The sequence below is a fragment of the Strongylocentrotus purpuratus genome, unplaced genomic scaffold, assembly GCF_000002235.5.
Source record: "Strongylocentrotus purpuratus isolate Spur 01 unplaced genomic scaffold, Spur_5.0 spur5_scaffold_5, whole genome shotgun sequence".
NCBI lineage: Eukaryota > Metazoa > Echinodermata > Echinoidea > Camarodonta > Strongylocentrotidae > Strongylocentrotus > Strongylocentrotus purpuratus.
Genome location: NW_022145611.1, coordinates 24313574 through 24333705, shown reverse-complemented (window position 1 = coordinate 24333705; position 20132 = coordinate 24313574). Strand labels below are relative to the sequence as shown.

At 38.9% G+C, this 20132-nt stretch overlaps 1 protein-coding gene across 1 annotated transcript; it reads right to left on the bottom strand.

Moving 5' to 3' along the window:
• Positions 1–3885: 3885 nt before the first annotated feature.
• Positions 3886–4888, bottom strand: LOC115929605. Its single transcript, XM_030999141.1, has 3 exons — positions 4677–4888; positions 4190–4347; positions 3886–3985 (listed from the first exon to the last, which is right to left on the bottom strand). Exons 1-3 carry the CDS (start codon positions 4881–4883, stop codon positions 3886–3888), a joined length of 465 nt encoding a protein of 154 aa, XP_030855001.1. The 5' UTR covers positions 4884–4888.
• Between the last annotated feature and the right edge of the window lie 15244 nt (positions 4889–20132).

The window sequence follows — 20132 nt, the reverse complement described above, 5'->3', positions numbered from 1 at the left end:
AGTCCCTAGTCGTAGTTCTTAAGCTTGAATCACAAGAGATATAGAGTAAATGACCCTTCTGATGCCAATTTAATGTCATAATTCCATAATAGGTGCTAAATTAAACTAGTGCAGTGAATGAAGTATGTGATAGATGTGAGTCCTGCCTTCAATGAGTGTTAATACATATCTCTAGAAAGACATTTTATTTAGTCTCTTCTTCTTTGTCGTATTTTCTCATATTTTTATGAATAGATCTAGTTTAATTGCTATGCGAAGAGAGTACCAATACGACACATATCTCTAAAAACATCTTCTCTTTCTTCTCTTATTCATTTTGTCGATTTCTCATCACATCGATATGTAGTTACTACATAGGATACGATTCGATTTTTTAATGTGGAGATATTACCAATACGTCATTAATGCCTTGCTAATTATGATTGCTATGCATTTATTCTCTAAAAGACCATTAATTCTATTACAGTATTTGGTGAGAAATGATTTCCACACTGACTGTAAACATGAGAGCACGTTTTTTTAAATTTCCCATTCAAATTAATAATGTAAATTAATGCTACAATATTAAATCATATCTTGATAATATTAGGTCTAACTGATTATAAAAAGCTAGTTAACATGGGAATATTACAATAAAGATGTAAGTATATCTTACCACAGAGAGATTCGTAACGCGACGAGAGGTGACGAGGGGTGACGAGACTTGATGAGATGTGACATGGTGTATCCAAATAATAAGGAATATTCAAATTGCCCCCCTGATTTTTAGAACGCAAGTCCTCCTGATATGAAACTCTACATTTTCAGAGATGGTTTAGGGTAAGATCAAATTAGACCATTACGCTACATTTATGTAAATTAGTCATATGATCAAATTCTGCCATCGGTGCCATGAACGTGGGATGGAAGAGGCTGAACGTAGTCTATGGATGATAGCTTAACGAAGTCGACAAGATCAAAGAAGTCATGGATGTATGCAGGTACACCGCAATGAAAACCTGAAAGACAAAAAGAGAGCGAATCCAAGCTACTTTGTCGCCTATACGATGTATCAACTATACATCCTGTTACTTTATTAAATCCTTAGTACTAAGCCTAAAGCTTGAATCGAATGAAATATGAGGGGAATGACAATCCCGATGTCTATTAATGTTCATTATCACATGACACTTGGTGAGAAGAAAAAAAAAAAGACTAAAAACTTGCTTGTGACTCGTCAAAGTTTATAATGTGTTACAAGAAACTAGTGCTATGCATGAAGGATATGAGAGATGAGAGTTCTGTACTGAGTGAGTTTGACAACACATATTATCTCTATTTTCTCATCACATCGGTTTATAGAATGTTCGCAGTTTAAATTCAAGGGTGTTAACTGTTATAGATAATCCTATATCTACATATATATCTAAACGTATCTTCCTAATATTCTCATGTTAGTCGCAATTTTAATCACATCGGTAGATAAATATACAACACGTATGCAGATAGATCTAATTCAACTGCCTTGGCAAGATAATATAAATATTGCTAATGAGACTATAGGTACATGTCCTCCTCATATTCGTCGTATTTTCCTATTCTATGCTAATCAAAAAACTTGTCAAACTACATTTCTAGTAAAGCAAGCCTACCAATACGACACTTATCTGTACGACACATCTTCCTTTTCTTCTTATCTTCATTTTCTTCTCTTCTTCTTTGTCGTATGTGATAGGAACGATCTCTGTCCAATAATCATTATTATTAATAGTATTATTGTTATCATCATCTTTTCTACAGTTTACCAAGCTAATTAATATAGCAATCACAGACTAAACTTAAATAAATCAAATATAACGGCGATAATCTATCATATATTCACCAACAAAATAATAATCCATACTATATCTCACCGAAAAATTGTCGTTACGTGAAGAGACGTCACAAGACGCAACGAAACGAAACGAAACGCAACGCAACGAAATGCGACGAGTGGCAACGAGGCATGCCAAGGCGCGAGGCTTCGATACGAAACGTGTCCAATTCGAAAAGTTGGACACTTCATAGATTTTCTACAACGCAACAATCTTCCTGATATAGAGCTCAAAATTTTCTGAGATGGGTTAGGGTCAGATTCAAATTAGGCCCTTACACTACATTTATATTAATTAAGCCTAATGTGTAAATGTTATAGTTTATATTTTAAACTTAACTCAAACCCAACCTTGACACATCTCAGTAAATTTCAGAGCTCCATTAAGATCAGAAGTGATATTGTTGTATTGTTTACAGGCTAACCTTCACTTGCCCCGACATCTCAGTCTCAGGTTCATCTCAAGGTTCAGTCTCTGCATTCTCCCCTTCAATCCTGTGATCCAGCGGGAATATGATCCAAACAGTAATTCATGAACATTCCATTTGATCCCAAAAAATTGATTATCCAAAAGTCCGTCACGCTCCAATATTGTTCCATTTGCAAATAATCAGCACCGGTATTATTCCATATCTTAGGTCGTTGTGTAGATCAAGTATCATAACAATCATAAAGTTTTTCTTTATCTTGCATGTTTTCCGGCACAGTCCGATCAACAAACCTCTTGCAAGGTTCGAATCAGTCAGGCCGAATAGGCTAGTTCTCTTCAAGATTCTGACATCAGATACTTCTCAGTTGAATTGTCCTCAGTTTATGACCGTCCGATTTGACGGAATGGTGAAACCTGTTTAGAATCAGCTATGTAGGGTCGAATTCTCTTGCAAGCCCTTTTTTTCCGACACAGACCAATCAACAAACCTCTTGCCAGGTTCGTATCAGTCAGGTTGACATTTGTCTCTGATGAGTTGTGTACACGATTCTGACAGGTGATTCTCGATAGTGTTGCTTTTAGTTAATAATATTTGAGAGAATAGTTTAGTAGTTCAATGTTGTTTTATTCCATCGTTTACATATATGGAGATTCTGCTTCCGAAGCAGACGTCGCCGTGTTCATTTGGAGATAACCATGATTGCAAATTTATGAGACAATTTAGATTGCTTGCTTGCTTGCTAAATGAGAAAACCTGATGAAACATGATTGCGTTTCTTTCAGAATATAGAAAGTCGGACTGCAACATGTTTAGGCATCATCGTACGTAGTATGTCCATCGATGAATGAGGATTCCAAGGAAGATTTGATCAGAGAAATTTACAGGTTTCTGGTGGAATGAAATCAAGCCTCCTCAATTATTATACAGAGTAGAGTGTCTTTGTATAATTCTTTGCAAATCACCAATAGACAACGAGATGGATCGTCATGTTCTCATCTCCTGAAAATAAGTTTCATGTCCATTCAAGTTTTTGTCCAGTATAGAAGTTCTTGTCCACTGGCGAGGTGAAGAGGTACACTGAGTGTGTTTTGGTAAGGTCAATGACCCTGGCTAGATACTGCAACCCCGATTTAGAGCAGTCAGATGAACATCGTAGACAGCACTGGAAAACAAAAAGTATATAGAACTGATTATTGTTTATGTTTTGTTTTTCTAAACTGAAGCATTGTAAATATATGCAGAATACTCGTTCCTTTTATTTTTCTTCTTTCCCTAGTCTCTCTTAGCATAGAAATCCCATGCAAATAATTTAAACCAATCTTTTTCATATAAGAACTGATCTCATGACAATATTCTTTTGCCGATTTGGGGGATGAATTCATTGCCACTGTTATTGATTGAATCAATCTTCATCAAATTGAGCAAGCTATCACTGACAGGTGCCAAGAAAATAAACACCAAAATCGGCGAAAAAAATATTGTTATGAATTCAGTTTTCCACATGAAATGACTTGCAACAACAGCAAAGATTAATTTTAATATCAATATTCACGGTCCTCAAAACAATCAATATGTGGTATAATTTTAAACATTGACCGATTCCTACCTCATTGTAATCCTGGTCGTCGTCATCAGCTTGGTAGTCGCCCTGGTAGTGACTCTGGTAGTCGTCCAGTTCATCGTCGTCGTCGTCTTCCCCACGCTGCAATATAAATGAATATATTTTTGTAATCAATCTAATCTGCCAATATTGCTTCGGTCGATCACAGAAACCGCTATTCCGTACCTCCTTGATGAAACGCCAATTGTAAGAATGTAAATTGTAAATCGCAATGAGAGAGCATACTGTCATGATCTTTAATGTATTTATGTGGTAAAATGATTGAATTATGTCATTATTGTTTACCTGTTCTTCTTCAGGGACGTCACCATAGTCATTATCCTGGTCGTGACCGCCCTGCTCGTCTCCTTCGTTGATATCAACCTGGTAGGTCGACATCGTCCCTGATGTTGCTGCTGGTCATCACCCTGGTAGTTATCCTCAAAGTCATCCTGCTCTCCGCGCTGCAACATAAATGAATAGATGATTTTATAATCTTCTTCAATCCACCGGCAAGGCAAGAAATGGTCAGTTACAAGTTACGACACAAGTCCCATCCAGTGCACGATGTAGGACCTGAAGTTGGCTTATTAAACTCCTCATGATCTTTGAGAATACAATGGTTCTGGTAGAAATGGGCAGACTAGAAGGTGTTTCATCGTCTTGCTTCTGTGTCTACGTCTAAAAGGTGATGACTATACATGTAACATCATGGCTAACATCAATGTTCCTCTTCAAGATCGTTGATAAAGTTATATGGTAAAACGGTTCATATAACTTAACTACTGTGTACCTGGTCGTCACCTTTCGTCATCCTGGAGACTATCATTGTCGTCATCAACCTGACAGTCACCCTACCCGCCGTCACCCTTGTAGTCATCCTTCTCGCCATCAACCTGAATGTAACCCTACTCGCCGTCACCCTGGTAGTTATCCTTCTCGCCGTCAACCTGAAAGTTACCCTACCCGACGTCACCCTGGTAGTCATCCTTCTCGCCATCGACCTGAAAGTAACCCTACCCGCCGTCACCCTGGTAGTCATCCTTCTCGCCATCAACCTGAAAGTAACCCTACCCGCCGTCACCCTTGTAGTCATCTTCTCACCATCCTTCTCGCCATCAACCTGAAAGTAACCCTACCCGCCGTCGCCCTGGTAGTCATCCTTCTCGCCATCAACCTGAAAGTAACCCTACCCGCCGTCACCCTTGTAGCCATCCTTCTCGCCATCCTACTCGCCATCAACCTGAAAGTAACCCTACCCGCCGTCACCCTTGTAGTCATCCTTCTCACCATCCTTCTCGCCATCAACCTGAAAGTAACCCTACCCGCCGTCGCCCTGGTAGTCATCCTTCTCGCCATCAACCTGAAAGTAACCCTACCCGCCGTCACACTTGTAGTCATCCTTCTCGCCGTCACCCTAAAAGTAACCCTACCCGCCGTCACCCTTGAAGCCATCCTTCTCGCCATCCTACTCGCCATCCTACTCGCCATCAACCTGAAAGTAACCCTACCCGCCGTCGCCCTTGTAGTCATCCTTCTCGCGATCCTTCTCGCCATCAACCTGAAAGTAACCCTACTCGCCATCAACCTGATAGTCATCCTTCTCGCCATCAACCTGAAAGTAACCCTACTCGCCATCACCCTGGTAGTCATCCTTCTCGCCATCACCCTGAAAGTACACGCCGTCACCCTGGTAGTCATCCTCCTCGCCATCAACCTGAAAGTAACCCTACTCGCCATCACCCTGGTAGTCATCCTTCTCGCCATCAACCTGAAAGTAACCCTACTCGCCATCAACCTGATAGTCATCCTTCTCTCCATCAACCTGAAAGTAACACTACCCGCCGTCACCCTGGTAGTCATCCTTCTCGCCATCAACCTGAAAGTAACCCTACTCGCCATCACCCTTGTAGTCATCCTTCTCGCCATCAACCTGAAAGTAACCCTACCCGCCGTCACCCTGGTAGTCATTCTCCTCGCCATCAACCTGAAAGTAACCCTACCCGTCGTCACCCTTGTAGTCATCCTCCCTCCATCAACCTGAAAGTAACCCTAGTCCCCATCTCCCTGGAAGTCATCCTCCTCGCCATCAACCTGAAAGTAACCCTACTCGCCGTCACCCTGGTAGTCATCCTTCTCGCCATCAACCTGAAAGTAACCCTACTCGCCGTCACCCTGGTAGTCATCCTTCTCGCCATCAACCTGAAAGTAACCCTACCCGCCGTCACCCTGGTAGTCATTCTCCTCGCCATCAACCTGAAAGTAACCCTACCCGTCGTCACCCTTGTAGTCATCCTCCTCGCCATCAACCTGAAAGTAACCCTAGTCCCCATCACCCTGATAGTCATCCTTCTCGCCATCAACCTGAAAGTAACCCTACCCGCCGTCGCCCTGGTAGTCATCCTTCTCCCGATCCTTCTCGCCATCAACCTGAAAGTAACCCTTCTCGCCATCAACCTGATAGTCATCCTTTTCGCCATCAACCTGAAAGTAGCCCTACTCGCCATCACCCTGGTAGTCATCCTTCTCGCCATCAACCTGAAAGTAACCCTACCCGTCGTCACCCTGGTAGTCTATCCTTCTCGCCATCAACCTGAAAGTAACCCTACCCGCCGTCACCCTGGTAGTCATCCTTCTCGCCATCAACCTGAAAGTACACGCCGTCACCCTGGTAGTCATCCTCCTCGCCATCAACCTGAAAGTTACCCTACTCGCCATCACCCTGGTAGTCATCCTTCTCGCCATCAACCTGAAAGTAACCCTACCCGTCGTCACCCTGGTAGTCTATCCTTCTCGCCATCAACCTGAAAGTAACCCTACCCGCCGTCACCCTGGTAGTCATCCTTCTCGCCATCAACCTGAAAGTACACGCCGTCACCCTGGTAGTCATCCTCCTCGCCATCAACCTGAAAGTTACCCTACTCGCCATCACCCTGGTAGTCATCCTTCTCGCCATCAACCTGAAAGTAACCCTACTCGCCATCAACCTGATAGTCATCCTTCTCTCCATCAACCTGAAAGTAACACTACCCGCCGTCACCCTGGTAGTCATCCTTCTCGCCATCAACCTGAAAGTAACCCTACTCGCCATCACCCTTGTAGTCATCCTTCTCGCCATCAACCTGAAAGTAACCCTACCTGCCGTCACCCTAGTAGTCATCCTCCTCGCCATCAACCTGAAAGTAACCCTACCCGCCGTCACCCTAGTAGTCATCCTCCTCGCCATCAACCTGAAAGTAACCCTACTCGTCGTCACCCTGGTAGTCATCCTTCTCGCCATCAACCTGAAAGTAACCCTACTCGCCATCACCCTGGTAGTCATCCTTCTCGCCATCAACCTGAAAGTAACCCTCCCCGCCGTCACCCTGGTAGTCATCCTCCTCGCCATCAACCTGAAAGTAACCCTACCCGTCGTCACCCTGGTAGTCATCCTTCTCGCCATCAACCTGAAAGTAACCCTACCCGCCGTCACCCTGGTAGTCATCCTTCTCGCCATCAACCTGAAAGTAACCCTACCCGATATTACAGAAGGAGGATGACAAGATGACAATCTCGGATAGAGTTATTTGGTTTGATACAAGGAGAGGGGAGAATCGAAAGGCATTCCATCATGGCTGCACTTTCTTCAAGTCATATATGTAGTAAATTAATTTCAATAATTCAAGTGAATTGTGCATGGTCGTCATCGTAGTTATCATCCTAGACACCACCCTTTTGATAGTCATACCTAATCGCCATTTCGTAAAAATGTAGATACATTGCCCCGTTTTAAAATTCATTCGCTTATATTTTTTCCCTCTCGTAACCCTTGAGGGTTGTACATATTTTCTTTTATATAACCTATGCATTCCTGTCGAAGTATAATATTGCAAAATACAATTATCACGTGGGTTGTTGCAGTACCATATCTGTTTCAAAAACGTTTATATCACGAGGAATATATACTCGGTTTTCATTCCGCTTTGATTTAACAGATACTAAACTACATCCTAGATTTCAAACATTTGGATATTCCATCTTAAATCATATGTTGTCCTATCAACAATAATCTAATTCTATCTCCACGAGTGTGGAATTTACCTAACTGAAATAAACTTACTTAAAATGATGTATTGGGTTTATGTCGTTATCTAAAATGAACACATCTTACTGAACGTTTGCAGAAACACGAAGCCTATCCACTGCTGCTCCTATGTCACCCTCGCTGTCACCGTAGTCATTACCATGGTCGTCATCGTGTGGCGTAGTCAAATCAGTGATCGTCATCCCCTCTCCCTTCTTTCACCTGTACAATGAGAAATCTTGCAAAAATCGCATCATATATTGAATAAATATTTCTCTTCACAATAATTCGAGTGAATAATTTTCTTCTTTTTGTTTGCATTCATACTTTTAAAAATATGTCTTTGCATTTCATAATCACAATACATTTTGCCCTGTTTTATTATCCATTTTTTAACGATTCTTCTTCTCCTGTAGCTCTTTAATGTTGAGCATTTCCCTTCGTATTATGTATTCATATCAGTCGAATGGTAATTATGAGACTTATTATTGTCACGCGCCTTGTAACAGTACAACACCTGTTTCAATATAAACTTTTTCATGAGAAATATACTCGTGTTCATTCTGCCTTGATTTAATAGATAAATTCTTTAGCAAACTTTGGAATACATACCTGATAATACTTGCCTACGTAGATCAATGACACTTATATTTTCCGAGAGGTGTTGCATCAGGTCCCACTCACAGAAAGAAAAAACACAATTACCAAAAAGATACAAGGGAGATGGCATAATTAAACTGAGTCTTAATCTTTGAGCTCTTTTCGTAGTTGCTGACGATGTACACATATATCAGAGTGGTGGGCCAGATCTTGAAAATGATCGACTTCCTCCTTGGTGCCGTGAATGTGGGATGTGAAGAAGATGAACGCAGTCGATGGACAATAGCTGAACTAAGTCGACGCGGTGGTTCGTAGATGTGACTGAAGTCCTGGAAGCGTGTATATATACTGCATTGTAGAACCTGAAAGACATGAAGAGAGCGAGTCCAAGCTATTTGGTCATATCCAAGATGTATCAAAACATCTTATCACTTCATTAAGTCCCTAGTCGTAGTTCTTAAGCTTGAATCACAAGAGATATAGAGTAAATGACACTTCTGATGCCAATTTAAGGTCATAATTCCATAATACTCGGTAAAGCAAGGAACACAAAATCAAAAAAGATTTGCCCATGAATAGGTGCTAAAGGAAACTAGTGCAGCGAATGAAGTATGTGATAGATATGACTCCTGCCTTCAATAAGTGTTACGACATATATCTCTAGAAAGACATTTTATTTAGTCTCTTCTTCTTTGTCGTATTTTCTCATGTTTTTATGAATAGACCTAGTTTAATTGCTATACTAAGAGAGTACCAATACGACACATATCTCTTAAAACATCTTCTCTTTCTTCTCTTATTCATTTTGTCGATTTCTCCTCACATCGATATGTAGTTACTATATAGGATACGATTTGAATATTTTAATGTGGGGATATTACCAATACGTCATTAATGCCTTGCTAATTACGATTGCTATGCATTTATTCTCTAAACGACCATTAATTCTATTACAGTATTTGGTAAGGAATGATTTCCACACTGACTGTAAACAGGAGAGCACGTTTTTTTTTAATTTTCCATTCAAATGAATAATGTAAATTAATGCTACAATATTAAATCATATCTTGATAATATTAGGTCTAACTGATTATAAAAAGCTAGTTAACATGGGAATATTACCATAAAGATGTAAGTATATCTTACCACAAAGAGATTCGTAACGCGACGAGAGGTGACGAGAGGTGACGAGACTTGATGAGATGTGACATGGTGTATCCAAATAATAAGGAATATTCAAATTGCCCCCCTGATTTTTAGAACGCAAGTCCTCCTGATATGAAACTCTACATTTTCTGAGATGGGTTAGGGCAAGATCAAATTAGACCATTACGCTACATTTATGTAAATTAGTCATATGATCAACTTCCCCCATCGATGCCATGAACGTGGGATGTGAAGAGGCTGAACGGAGTATTATGGACGATAGCTTAACGAAGTCGACAAGATCAAAGAAGTCATGGATGTATGCAGGTACACCGCAATGAAAACCTGAAAGACAAAAAGAGAGCGAATCCAAGCTACTTTGTCGCCTATACGATGTATCAACAATACATCTTGTTACTTTATTAAATCCTTAGTACTAAGCCTAAAGCTTGAATCGAATGAAATATGAATGGAATGTCAATCCCGATGTCTACTAATGTTCATTATCACATGATACTTGGTGAGAAGGAAAAAAAAGACTAAAAACTTGCTTGTGACTCGTCAAAGTTTATAATGTGTTACAAGAAACTAGTGCTATGCATGAAGGATAGGAGAGATGAGAGTTCTGCACTGAGTGAGTTTGACGACACATATTATCTCTATTTTCTCATCACATCGGTTTATAAAATGTTCGCAGTTTAAATGTAAAGGTGTTATAGATAATCCTATATCTACATATACATATACATCTAAACGTATCTTCCTAATATTCTCATGTTAGTCGCAATTTTAATCACATCGGTAGATAAATATACAAAACGTATGCAAATAGATCTAATTCAACTGCCTTGGCAGGATAAGATAAATATTGCTAATGAGACTATAGGTACATGTCCTCCTCATATTCGTCGTATTTTTTTTATTCTATGCTAATCAAAAAAATTGTCAAACTACATTTCTAGTAAAGCAAGCCTACCAATACGACACTTATCTGTACGACACATCTTCCTTTTCTTCTTATCTTCATTTTCTTCTCTTCTTCTTTGTCGTATGTGATAGGAACGATCTCTGTCCAATAATCATTATTATTAATAGTATTATTGTTAATATCATCTTTTCTACAGTTTAATAAAGCAATCACAGACTAAACTGAAATCAAATATAACGGAGATAATCTATCATATATTCACCAACAAAATAATAATCCATACTATATCTCACCGAAAAATTGTCGTTACGTGAAGAGACGTCACAAGACGCAACGAAACGAAACGAAACGAAACGCAACGAAATGCGACGAGTGGCAACGAGGCATGCCGAGCCGCGAGGATTCGATACGAAACGTGTCCAATTCGAAAAGTTGGACACTTCATAGATTTTCTACAACGCAACAATCTTCCTGATATAGAGCTCAAAATTTTCTGAGATGGGTTAGGGTCAGATTCAAATTAGGCCCTTACACTACATTTATATTAATTATCCCTAATGTGTAAATGTCATAGTTTATATTTTTAACTTAACTCAAACCCAACTTTGACACATCTCAGTAAATTTCAGAGCTCCATTAAGATCAGAAGTGATATTGTTGTATTGTTTACAGGCTAACCTTCACTTGCCCCGACATCTCAAGGTTCAGTCTCTGCATTCTCCCCTTCAATCCTGTGATCCAGCGGGAATGTGATCCAAACAGTAATTCATGAACATTCCATTTGATCCTAAAAAAATGATTATCCAAAAGTCCGTCACGCTCCAATATTGTTCCATTTGCAAATGATCAGCACCGGTATCATTCCATATCTTAGGTCGTTGTGTAGATCGAGTATCATAACAGTCATAAAGTCTGTCTTTATCTTGGATGTTTTCCGGCACAGTCCGATCAACAAACCTCTTGCAAGGTTCGAATCAGTCAGGCCGAATAGGCAAGTTCTCTTCAAGATTTTGACATCAGATACTTCTCAGTTGAATTGTCCTCAGTTTATGACCGTCCGATTTGACGGAATAGCGAAACCTGCTTAGAGATAAGCATGGTTGCAAATCTGAATTTTTTTTATTTTGTAGATAAATTTAATGTGGCCTTCGAAATCACAAGTCCTGCTCGAAAATATTAATGTATCTTTCAGAATATGAATATTCGGACTCTCCTATATTCAGGCATCATCGTAAGTAGTATGTCCATGGATTGATCGGAAGTCCAAGATCGGTTGAATGCACTCACATGAAATCTAGCGTCCAGAAATAATCATGCAAAGTAAAGTGTCTTTAGGTATCAGCAAAGTCACTTTTAACAATAGACAAGAAACTAAACGTCGTGTTCTCATCTCCAGACAAGAAGAAAATCTTCAGAAAAGAAGTTCATCTTTAGAAGCAAATTCATCTACAGAAAAATAAGGTTCATGTCCCAAAATTGTCCGCTGGGGAAATTATGAGGTATATTGGATGTGTCTTGGTAACCTCGAAGTCCTTGCCTAGACACAGCAGTCCCCTACAGGGCAACCGACAAGCTATTCATTTCTGCATCTCAACTATGTCACATCTTAAGCTGTCCGGCTTAATCTCCGACCGCCCTGAAAAGACAAAAAAAGGTGTGTTGTTTAAGTTTTTGTTGTTGTTTATTTTACGATGAAATCATGTAATACTTTCAGGAAAAAATGAAGTGCTATAACCGTAACTATTGTCATTACATTATTTATTGCTATGTCGGGCAAGTATAAGGCGTAGTCGTCAATGACATTGACTGATTCGAGATAATAGGGACTTTTAGATTGCGTGGACGAAAACGGCGTGAACGTCCACTGATCATGCGTGTCAATGGCAAGCCGTTTTTAACATTTAGTCCTCTTTCTTGATATCAAGAATTCAATTCTTACTGTAAGGACCCACACAAGACAAAACCAGTCTTACATGTTTGATGACTTGAGCTGCACTGTTAGATTTCAATACAACCACAAAATGGCTGCCAAGATGGCTGGCATGCAGTCCATCCAACAATAATCACCAATCACAAGATTGGACAATAAGTAAGTAACCAATAGAAAAGCTTGTACTAGATAGAGTGCCATGTACCTATAGTGTGCTGGGTTGAATAGCTAAGAGATAGGAAGAGTGTGTGTGTGTGTGTGTGTGTGTATATGTGGTGCTATGTCAGGTAATGTGCATGAGGAGGAATGAATAGGGACAGAACAATAGAAGCCAAGAGCTAGCAGACATGAGAGAATGAATGTAGGTCAGGAGTGCGCTGAAGCATAACGGAGTGGAAAGCTAAAGTAAACTAAACAAATACCATTTGGCTCAGTAAAATTAAAACCTTACATAATATTCCATCTTCACCGAAAAATGTCCTCATTTTAAAAGATACTTTGTATGAACATGCATTTGATTCCTAAGAAAATGAGTCACATACAATTTGCTTGAAATATCTGATCACATCCAAACATGTAGTTTCCCGTGTGTAATTCCTATCTTTTTTGGTAAAAAACATGCAGCATCTATTCATATTAGGGAAAATTAAACCGTTTAAAATGAAAGGTTACCTAATAGCAAATAGCTATTATGTAACATTACCATCAAGAAATGATTTTCTGATGTAAAGCAAAGGTAATTTTTTATATCAAAAAATGATTTTCTGTTGTAATGCAATGGTAATTTTTTATATCAAAAAATGATTTTCTGTTGTAAAGCAATGGTAGTTATTGATATCAAGTGTTGAATTCTTGATATCAAGAGGAATAAATGTTAAAACGGCTTGCCATAGACACGCATGATCAGTGGACGTTCACGCCGTTCTCGTCCACTCAATCTGGTACCCTAGGAATACCCACACAAGAATGCACGTCCTCCCATACTCATTTTCAAATATTATCCAGATTAATAACCCTTTTTTTCAGAAATGTTAACACTCCGTGACAATGATGTTTGATGCATGTGATTCACTGGCATATCTAGATATTTCCTTAGAGGTGGGCAAAATCTTCGAGCCATTGTCGATCCAGCAAGAACAATTATTTTAAGGACTCTAATTTGTGTGTGTGTGTGGGGGGGGGGGGGGGGGTTAGAGCAACAGACATTCTTTTGATCGCATTTGAAAACATAATAATTAATGATTTAGTTCATTATATTATTTCTGTTTAGTGCAGTTTGTTAGCAACTTTGAAATAATAACTATTGTAAGTCAGCAAAAAGAGCCAGAAAATATTGGAGCTCTATTTACCTCTGAACTAATTTTTCTGGGCAGGTTCATTCTTTATCATACATACATTAGCAATTTATTTGTATAACTTTGATTTCAATACATCATTTTATAAAAAATTGGACTTCAAATTAGCTCTGTTGGGCTTGATTATTATGTGACCACAATCTCCCCAAACTTTATTTTATAGTTTGGCTTTAAAACGAGGTTGCACTGCCATCCAGCGAGAGAAATCCTGTGGAATTCATACTAATGGGGTATAAAGAGGAATTTGATAATTACACCTTGAATGATTTTCTTCATAATGATTGGAAAGACATATTTTTCGGCTTTGTTTTTTCTCAAAGTTTCTTTGGGGACGGGGGGGGGGGGTGAATTACCCTCCTTGTCCCTTTAAATAGGTAGTGAGTGGTTTGGTAGCCAAAATTTGATACATGCAAGGGACCGACTGGTAGAATTTATTTATCATTTCCAAACCTCAAAAACGTAATTTCTTATGCGTGCCTACCCTAATGGAAAAGAAAACACATAGTGGCACTGCTTTTGAGCCTGAGAGAATCTTTCAAATTTTGAATATCGAATACCCTTTCATTTATATATTCTCTCCTTCGTAATTTATCATATTTCGGGCGCAAAATTAATGACAGTCTGAGAAATACATTATTAGAATGTGCAAAACAACTAAACGGCCTAGGCTTCTTTTGGATGGTTGAATATATGAAAACTCCACGTTAAACACTTTATTCTATAATGGGGGGGGGGGAGGATATTTAGCAAGATCCTGATTTACCTTACATGCTAATGAGGAAAGCAACGAGAGTGAGAATTGTTTAAGCACCAACAAAAAAGAGCACTTTCTGACAAATTGCCAACGAAAAAAAAGAAGACCTTCTGGGCCCCGTCTTACAAAGAGTTGATATCAATCGCAACTATGTACATACGAGATAGGAGACTGCAAACTTGCGATTGAGTGGAGGACTTGCGATTGATTTGGATCAATCGCAACTCTTTGTAAGACAGGGCCCTGATCAATCAAAATATTATAAATCAAGGTAAACAAAAAAAAGTCACCTAATCGCTCTTCAAAACTCGTACATTTGTGTCTTATTTGTTTGCGACCTGGGTCATAAAGAGCTAATTGGAGTAGGGGCGTGGAGGCGAGATTACCGGACAGTTAACATAAATTAAGCTGTCGCACTTGCCATTATTTTTAAACCGAAATAAATGGATTGCTATAAGCTTGGATGTCCCCTCCCCAATAATGAAGCCAAGGTCCAGATACGCCCATCACCAGTCAAAATAATGGAGGAAGAGAGAGAGAGAGAGAGAGAGAGAGAGAGAGGGGGTGGAGAGAGAGGGATGGGGGTAGAGGACATCTCATTGAATCGCGTGTTAAAAAATTAACACACATTTTCGATTGGATGCCAGACTTCATTTGGTTTCATGCGATGATGGACTGTCCGACAACATACAATAAAAGTACTCTCTCGGTATCTGAGATATGCGGCATTCACGTGCCCATGAGTTAATATCACAGATGTATCACATTCTTCTCTATTGTGTTATCATGTCTGTCAAAAAAGCAAGACATCATCCACGCGAGGCATGTTTCAGCCATGTAATGTATGGGTATAGCTTTTGTGAAACAATTTCGTGCTCCATCCATAAATATTACCAACTATTGTGGAGTTTTTAACATAGATTCACGTCAATTTTGATACTTTGCTAACTTCTTTCTGATCTCAGCTCCAGGACGGCTACTTATTTGATAATATAAACATAGACTCTATCTAATAACATTTTCGATGTAATCCGGAACGTATGGGACAAAAATAAAGCATGTACTAAAATGATTTTAATCAAATTGCAACACTCGAGCCCGGCACTCGAGTTACATAAAGTAAATTTTAACTGAATGAAATGCAGCACTTTGATGTAATCAAAATTGAAAAGCGACACTACGTTCATCATCATCATCATCATTATCACCATCATCATCGTCATCATTATCATCATCATCTCTCCTTTTATTACATTTTTGTTTTCTTCTTCTTCTTCTATTGTTTTTGTTTTTTGGGGTCACTTTTCATTTTTTATATTAAAATTAGAGTCATCTTTATTAAGTTATCATAAAGTCATCTTTATTACAGAGTTAAAGGCAAAACTTGCAGGTCTTTTTTCGGGGCATGTGGGTCTACACCCGAAGGACCTTAGGCCGACAACATTTGTTTGCCATTGAACTTAGACGGTCTCGGTGAGATTAACGGGCCGAATATTATAGGCTGGACTTCGGATAGGATAGGGACTTTCGTACATGCAGACATATCTTCACAATGAGTAAATCCCTTCTTCATAAGCTGTAAGGTTTGGTTCATTAAAAATGGTAAATGTTTTTTTTTTTACACAATATATTAGGACAAAAGCACTTGCATTGGATTTTCGCCTATCGGCACACCTGCAAGATTTGTGGCCCAAAATGATGGAGAAAATGAAATTTTAATCGGCTAAATCAAGAATGTTATCGGCGAGGTTGAGAATGGTAATTTTAATGAACCTTCCTCTCTCTAGCCCCGTTGGCAAAATGGATATCCGAGGTCCTTTTTTGCGCTGTTTGTTTAAACATTTCCGAAAAACTTGTCGGCAAATTTAGTCCGACATTCCGCTGTTTTTCCCCATTAAATACTCTAGGTACAATTTATTCAATTCTAGATTATTCAAACGGAAAAATAAAGCCTTTTAACTAAGTAACATGGGCAAACAGAAAACTCTCCTTAGGCTTAACCAATACATAACTGAATTTCCAGCTCATAGTCTTAGGCTCTCACATCGGTTTCTAACTTAGAATGAAGAAAAATCTTTTATTTATGACAAAAGGATATTTTCAATCTCTACCTAAGAATTCTAACTAATTTCTCACCAAACTGGGTGTCTTGAATAAGTTTTGTTCACTCAAAAGTTGCCCTCCTACAAGTAATTTCTAGAGAAGGCGACATGACGTACTGCATCTGTTGATGGCGAATAGAATAATAGCGCTGTCTCTAAAATTGCACTTTGTTAAAATCTCCGTTATCACAGCGCTTGTATTGCAAAGATAGGTTAGTCAAAACGCAAAGCACGCAAAGCACGAAAAGGGACGAGTAGTAACCCTGATATTCCGGGTATTATGTTTTACGTGTTAAGCCTGTGGCAGCTTTGAAAGGTAAAAAATAGAGCTTGGTGGTAGTTCTTGAAAGTTAAGTTTTGAAAATGTTTTTAGAACTATCTATTCTTGGTTTCATGTAAAAATTAGATTTGAAAAAGATGTAATAAGGTATGATATCAAGAAAAAGGGAAACGCCTTTTCGCATATTAACCCCGGATATTAACCAACCGTGCCGTATGTACTATAGTTGATACATCCGTACTACGAAACAAGCGGGCAGCAAAGTCTCTCTGAAATGTATTGGATGGTACCTGTTGCCGCGGCCGCGGGTGCGTTTTAAGTCGTCTGCTCGGGCATGGTTGCGGAATTATGCACATTCCTTTCTTCTTTTCTACAGGTGTGCACGTCCACCTAGGAATGTAAATTTCTTCCAAAAATAAAAGCGCGGTCCAACCTCCCCGATATCGATAGCTTTAAACTCACTCAATCGTGTTTGTTTGCTTGGTTGTCTGTTTGCTTGTTTCTAAACACATATAAAGTATTAAGGATATCAAGATAAGCAAAAAACAAAATAAATCGTGGTAATTTTGCAAAATATTTGGAGAGTAATGTGTTTACAAAACGCAATGAGATAACCAAATGCAAAAACAACTAAATTCTCTTTGAATCGTTAAAATCAGGATAAATATTTCGTTGAATATTCTATTTTTTTTAAAGTGGTTTAGAATTTATGCAAAATTTATCAAAATAATGTCTCTTTTTTTTCCTCCTAAGAGTTAACAAAGCGGAACCTACTTAAGAATAATTTTTCATAGTTTTATCATTGTCAAGTAGATGGGGCCGGATCTTCCTCACATTTAATGTATTCGAATCTTTTAAATGTTTCAAACCTTTTAACTTCTCCGAACATCTCACGGAAATAATGGACCATTTTCAAAATGTATTCAAATTTATTTACGTTTATCTAGCACGCGCTATTACATCCACCCGTTATTATTGTATCTGAAGAGTAAGAATGCAAATTGCATTCATCAGCTGTTACTAGGTCGGACAAACTCCATAACATGTCTGTGATGTGCATTCTGACTATTGAAATACAATTAATGATTCGTAACAGGTGAATGGAATAATTCGTAAAGAGGCACTCAACAATGACGTCTGAATAGACCATTTTCGTAATTTAACCAAATTTTATGCACAAGTCTTTGTGAAGTGCCTCATTATTTCATTCACCTGCAATTCAATAGTCAGAATGCAAACTGCATATATCAAGTGTTGCTAGGTAGGTCAAGCCATAATGTTTGTCCAACCTGGCAACAACTAGTGTATGCAGTTTGGATTCTGTCTATTGAAATACTATTATTCTTACCAGGTGAATGAAATAATTTTGTATTGAGGCACTTTACAAAGACTTATGCATTAAATTTGGTTACATTACGAAAATGGCCCATTCGATGTCATTAGGTTAGAAATATATTCTCCTGATATTTATGACCACGTGCCTTGGATGCGATGGATTAGCGAGGGTTCAGGCCTTGAGGGGTTATTAGGGAGTTTTCGCAAACTCATAGGCCCGAATTCACAAACGAGGTTTGTCGACAAACCTTGGTTTTCGTACGTCATGTGACGCGTTTTACGCGTTTTTTACAAACCTGGTTTGTAAAGAACAAAAGGAGGTTTGAGCTCAAACCTTGCTTTGTGAATTCGGGCCATTGCGGACAGATAATCTACGGTTCGTGTGCAAAATCGAGAAGCTACTATAGTAACAGCAGGGTGACCGCTGATCGGTACTGAAATCCAGAACGGGTTTTGGCCAAATCTACGGGCGTTCTCAATGACGCCCCAAGTGAATCAAGTGCCTCGATACAACTATTTCATTCACCTGATAATAATAATAGTATTTCAATAGACAGAATCCAATTTGCATACATTAGTTGTTGCCACACTTAATACATGCAGTTTGCATTCTGACTATTGCGTATCTTAGACCAGGAAGCTGTAATGAATGGAGATACCGTCTCAAAAGAATTTTCCGAGGATAAAATATTCAAGATTAACCTGGCTTAACAAAAAGAAATGTAACCCTCTCCAGCCACCATTTCCATCCACAGCTGTCCATATCAATGCACAGTCCCTCTCTGGCATTCCAAATAGTACGAAATGTTACGCAACGCCATCTGCTTCCCTAAGTTCTCTATTCACTCTTTTGCAAAAATATGCAAGCATCGAGCTTTGAAGCCATGCGTGGCACCGACAAATTAAGTCATGTTTAGTGAAGATGTATTTAGCTATAACATATAAAATACAGAATTCACAACATAATGACCAATGCAACTTTCTATAAGTCATCAAATGACTTTTCCGTTCTCAGATAGCTGTATTGAAGACATGGCCATTTCAACCAGCGAAATCGACCAAGGAAATCATGAGTTATAGCGAATGAAAGGTTTTTATCATCATGATTTTCTCATCTAATTATTGACATTTCCCGAAAATTTCCGAAATTTTTACATAGCTAGGAAGGTAGTCCAAAGGTTTATCTTTCTAATAAACTAAATGATATTGTGTTATATGTTTGCGCATTTATTGATTTAGTGCTAGAAGTTGTCAAGTTATCACCACTATTCACCCCAAGTACGGGCCGGCAAAGCAAAAGCCGCCGTGCTCGCTGGGCTGGGCTGTATGTGGAAAGGGAGGACTTAGTGCTACAAGAGAGCTGTACGGTTTCGGAGGGGGATTAAGGGGATTACGGTAGGGGGAACAAAAGACGCGCGGTGCCACGGATGACTTCAAAGGGACCTCTTGGACGGGATCTCCATTAATTACAGCTTCCTGCTTAGACAGGTGAATAAAATAATTTGTATTGAGGAACCTCACAAAGACTTATGTATTAAATTTGATTACATTACGAAAATGGCCTATTCCCTGTCACGCAATACAGAACATACGGGACTACACAACTAGCACAACTTGTCTCGACTAAGCCACAAAATGACTTTTTATCAAATTTTAACAATTTATCATCAAGTTTTAAAACAATTCATATTATATCGATATTCATGTTGTTATGGTTCAGAAACAAGAATCGAAAGAAAAAAAACTCATCGGAGAG

Bases quoted from the DNA above. Each gene is read 5' to 3' on its own strand.
- LOC115929605 (XM_030999141.1), bottom strand. From the start codon at position 4,883: ATGGCGAGAAGGATGACTACCAGGGTGACGTCGGGTAGGGTAACTTTC. The intron at 4,348-4,676 runs GTACACAGTAGT...TTTATGTTGCAG, and splicing joins TGACGAAAGGTGACGACCAG to CGCGGAGAGCAGGATGACTT. The intron at 3,986-4,189 runs GTAAACAATAAT...TTTATATTGCAG, and splicing joins ACGTCCCTGAAGAAGAACAG to CGTGGGGAAGACGACGACGA.